At 36.8% G+C, this 5,276-nt stretch overlaps 1 protein-coding gene across 1 annotated transcript; it reads right to left on the minus strand.

Moving 5' to 3' along the window:
* On the minus strand, positions 1-4,752 carry LOC129313825 (glutamate receptor 2.8-like). Its single transcript, XM_054957237.1, has 6 exons — positions 4,512-4,752; positions 3,015-3,712; positions 2,352-2,900; positions 1,940-2,252; positions 1,344-1,741; positions 1-486 (listed from the first exon to the last, which is right to left on the minus strand). The coding sequence occupies exons 1-6, from the start codon at positions 4,750-4,752 to the stop codon at positions 232-234; spliced, it is 2,454 nt and encodes an 817-aa protein (XP_054813212.1). The 3' UTR covers positions 1-231.
* Positions 4,753-5,276: the final 524 nt, after the last annotated feature.

Raw genomic sequence — 5,276 nt, forward strand, 5'->3', positions numbered from 1 at the left:
AGCGATATAAGAGGATATATTTACCTTGATATCCACAATATATGAATAATGTAGAGGATCCGACCATAAACCTAGGATATTGCTAAACCCTAGTTGCAAATGCAGGTATATCATCTGGAGGGCTGGTAGGTGAACTCTCAGCAAGTGCCACATCACTGACTCTTCTCAAAAACACTCTCCGAGGAAATTCCCAGAACTGAACAACTTTAATCATTAATCTCCACAAAGTTTTCAGAGCAAATTGGAATGATTCTTACGGAAAACATAGACCAAGAGGGCAATGGTTGAGGTGGTTCCTGTGAGGGTGAAGAGTGCCCAGAAGCTGTTGGGACCAAGACTTGCAGTGTCATCTTCATCTGTGTTCGTGTTTTCACATTGCTCTGATACTAACATTTTGTTTTCCAGGTCAAGTACCTTCCCGTTCTCAAATGCTTTTATTAGGGCTTTGTTTACAGTAGCAGTCAGTGGCGATTCCCTTGGAAATGCCTGCAAAAACACGAGACATATATCAGCAAAAGCATAATATACATACATACATATATAAAAATATAAATATGATGTTTGAGGTTGATTTGTTGGAGAAGTGTGACTAATTAATACCCTTTTCATTGAGCAGGCAACTTGAGCGTTTAGATTTAATATCATTTTTTTCATGGAAAAAGAGAGCTTATATATGTGAGTTTTGAATTTCAAGAGCTCCCAAGATTATAATATTAAGATTTAGAATTTAAAGAGCAATCTTAAAATTATTTATTGATAAAATTTTTATATTAGTAAGGGGATTTAAATCCACGACTGTTATGAAATGAAAATAAATTTTTTAACTGTAAAATGTAAAATTTGTAGATTAAAACTTTGAAACTTATATCGTTTAAATTTTAAACCAAATTTTAACAATTTTTTTTTTTGTCTTTTGTGCCACTACTACTTTAATTGGCTCAATGAAACACCCATCTCAATGATCAAAATGCCTAATATGCACCTAGTTATGATTTAGTTTGGCCTATGAACATTTTTCAGGATGACTGTGACCGAGAATTATTTTCCTAAATACCTTATTACAATAGGAATAATCAGTGCACCAATTTATATAAAGTCATATTATTAATAAATCATGAATATGGCAACTTATTCCGAATTCCTAGCAAAACACACGCACGCACATGTACAAAATGATCGTCTACCTGGGAATAAATATAAATGCACACCAGAATACGATTCATGAAAGATGAGTGAAACAAAAAACTTATAAACAGAGGAAAGTATGTCAAGAGAAAGTCACAGGAACAAATGAACCAAACAAATATTCATAATGCAGCGGAAAGGTAAGAGGTGAATATTACGAAAGCAAACCCTCCAATCTTGTACATAGGACCAGCCTGAATGAACTCTTTACAGTACTTTGCAAGGAAGATTTTGGCCACAGGAACCTCAAGAAACGCTGCTGCAATTTCTTTATTCCTAAGAGCTTCAGCATATTCTTCTTCAGAACTGATTTGCCTGATGTTTGTGGGTTGAAAGTGCAGAACTTCATAAAGATAATTCTTCAAGAAGGACCCTCTATCACACCCCACAATGGCATTTCCCTTTCTTAGCTGATCAACATCATCTGTTGTAGGCTCAAGCTTCTCTACAGTCAACATGCTTGCCAGGTTCGCTGTGTATGTCTGTGTTATGATCAGTCCCGCAAACAACCACACCACCATTGTCATCCTTGACAAATTGCTATGTAACCTGTCCCCTATGGTTTCAACCATTAATGTTAGACAGACTGAGGAGAAAAAACGAAGGCAAGTCACAACTAGGCTAGTCAAGCTCGACTTTAGAGGAAGTATTTGCCTGCCTGATAAAATCAGACCTGACCCGCATCAGATTCTCAACACTGCTCATGCATGTGTACTTCCTAGCTATATATATAGGATGATAAAATCAAAATTACCATGTAAGGAAAGGAAAGTGATGAATGACAACCAACACATGGTGCCAGTTTGATTCAGCATAGAGCCCTTAAGGTCTGGAAAATGGTTTCTTTCGAGCATCCATAGTACAAATCCATTGTAGATGATCATCAAGCCTATAAGAACCCACATGGTCCTTGTAAAAGGCTTCAAGAATAACCAACCTCTTTGTCCTCCTTTTACTCTGACAGGCACTATCATTACCACTCCTGGATCTGTATAAGGCTGAGTGAATTCTGCATACTCATACCGATATGAAACAATTGTTACATCTCCAACAACTGCATCAAAATTCTGTGCCATGCAGAAAAAAACATCATTAGATGATAACTTAATAACAATCATCAAAACATGGAGCCTATGAGGATATATAGACACACATAATATTCTTACCTTGTAATAAATTTGCTTCACCAAATCATCATAAGTGCCATTGAAAGTATAGAATTTGTATGGAAGATGGTATGGCAAAAGTTCTGCAGTTTCTTTGAAAAGTTGTACAGCAAAGCCTTGAAATGAAGTGGTATTATCACATTCATCTTGGATTATGTTTACAAATTGCTTTAATGTTGACTCAAGAGGAACCCCAATTCTCAAAGGTTTATCAATTGTTGGTAGGGTCCAACCTCTTGGTGAATCCCAAGGTCCTCCTGGCCAAAACACTGGTCCCAGAACCTTCATTGATGAACTATATGTAGCATCCGGACCAATAGTTCTTGAGAAGCCTTGTCCATCTGACCAGAACCCTAGTTCCCCATAAGTTTGCCCCATCACATTGATAATCTTAAATGTTTTTGCAGGGTCTAATCTATAATTAGTGAACTGAATTTTCCCACTTAAACCAGAAAAATTACTGAGCAAAATCTTATCTAGCAGGACTTGGCCTCCTTTCTTGTTGGTCTTATTCATTGCTAGGGCAAGAGTCCATGCAGCGTCATAAGCCTAGTAATCCAAAACAAAGAAGATTAAAGCATATCATAAGAAAATTCAATATCTGTATTGTCATAGAAGAAAGTAATAAACAGTAATTAATTCCTTATCATAATTACGCAGTACCTGAGCTGCAAAAATTCCTGGCTCATTGTCAAACTCATTAGGGTTCTCTGAGCTATATCTCCGGCGAAACTTGACATAGAAGTCCTCATATTGATGCCCTAGCTGTGAAAAATAGCTCTTAACTCCAACGATTCCTTTCATTGAGGAGAGAGTGGAAGCATTCAGGGAATGGACAAGGCCTGTGAAGGGATCAGTAGTGATCCACACATAGTCTTTCTCCATCATGTTCAGTTTCTTTGCAGTTTCAAACAAATGAAGGGCCAAAGGGAAGGACAAGTGGACCACAAAGACCCTACACTGTCCTTCTTTGAGCTTCATGAGGTCATGGGACAAGGAGGAGGAAGCAAAAGGAGGGATGGCTAGAAGATTGCTTATTCCAACGCCGGCTTCGGCGAGGGCTTGAGAGAGGTGAGCTAAGATACCTGTGGAGAGAGACTCTGTGTCTTCATATATAATGTTAACTTGGTACCATTCCCAGGACTGAACTATGGCAGACACAGCTTTCATTTGAAGGAACTGACTTTGTGAGGCTTGAACAAGGAAGTGCCACTTGTCTGTTGCCCAGTTTGGCGTTGCATCAGCAAGAGACAGAACTGGTATGCTATTTTCACTGCAAACATTGGCCACTACGGATGTCTCTTCCCATGTTTGTGGTCCTATGATGGCTTGCACTTTCTGTTTATCAATCAGATCTCTAGCTGAAAAGCATCGCATGGAAGTTAGATGATTTTTTTTTTTTTTTTTTTGAGAAAAAACCGAAATTTCAAATATATGTGCATCACTTTTAAGAGAGGAATATAGATGACAAGAATCACAAGATAACTTCTTGTGTAGGGACTGGCCTTTAATATTCTTGAAATAATCACTCTCGTAATAAAATCAACGGTTACTTATATATATATATATATATATATATCTTATTGCATATCTTAATATATTATGCTGTACTTTTTTCATTCTAAATAGCCAGGTCAAGCGGTTTTATCTTGTGCTATGTATTTGGGTGCATCATGAAGAAATTGAGACAATGCCTACTTTCTTAATCGACCAATATTTTCATGCATATATACTTCATCATTTACGCATTTTAATCCCTGTAAAGGATGAGGTGCATGCAAAAATGATCACAAGAAAGGAACGCTTTGTATATTTTAAGAGGGAACAAATATCAAGAATCACACACCTTAATTATGAGGTTTTATTCTCCCTTTCTAATTTTCAGTCTTTAGTTTACTAAATAAATACCTGGAAGAAACTTATCCCAATATATATCATTAGTGAAGGCCCTTTACCTTTAACATATTATCAATGATATTATTAGAAGGGAGTAGCAGTATTAGTGTATTACTCTATGCCAGTACTGAGTTTTCTGATACACGCATGCATGAATATACTGCTTACTTTAGTTTAACAACAATTACGTTTTTTGCATGCAGGTTTAGAAGTAGGAAAACACAACGAGATAGGACTGATAATACAGAACGGAGAAAGAAAGACCTGCCAGAGCAGCTTGAGGAGGATCTCCATGAGAGTTCATCAGGTGCAGAACAAAGCTTTGGTTAGTGTTATTCTGAGAATGATAGAAATCCTCCAATGCCATCTTTATAGCCACAGTCTTCTCTTTCCCTATTCGAGAACTGTTATCAATAACAGCTCCTATTATTGCGGCAACACCACCCTCATCTTCATCTTCAAGGTTTGTTGCTGCTACTCGTGCAATACTCACTAGTACGACCATGATGATGATCATAAGAGTAACACGAAAGAGAAGAAATAATCTATGCATGCTGAATTCTTAATTAGCTTTTCCGAACGGGTAGGGAATAAGGATATATAGCGTTTTAGTTACGCTTCAGGAAATTTCTGGGCCTCAATTACCTGGTAGTGCAATAGATCAATTTTTTGATTTTACGTGTTATTTGATTAGAGAGGTCAAACCAAACTGCAAGCAAGTAGATCGATCAAGGACAAAAAGAAGGCTAGAATATTTGACTATGTCGCATTATCATTAGTTTTCTACGCATTGATGCTACCGCCACGATCCTATGGGAATATTCTGTAGTGAGTACAAACGTTAACCAGAAAGTGACGGAAATTTCTGAGGTGTTTTCAATCTTTCTTAATTTGGAAAATTTCAGTGCAACGAATATGCATGCGCGCATATATATATATATATATATATATATATATATTATTGACTTTGTTAATACTTAAAATTTGTATGTCTCGTTGTTAGTGGGTGATATATACATACATTATTTA

The sequence above is a fragment of the Prosopis cineraria genome, unplaced genomic scaffold, assembly GCF_029017545.1.
Source record: "Prosopis cineraria cultivar Desert tree isolate PC_DT_omini unplaced genomic scaffold, ASM2901754v1 PC6, whole genome shotgun sequence".
Taxonomy (NCBI): domain Eukaryota; kingdom Viridiplantae; phylum Streptophyta; class Magnoliopsida; order Fabales; family Fabaceae; genus Prosopis; species Prosopis cineraria.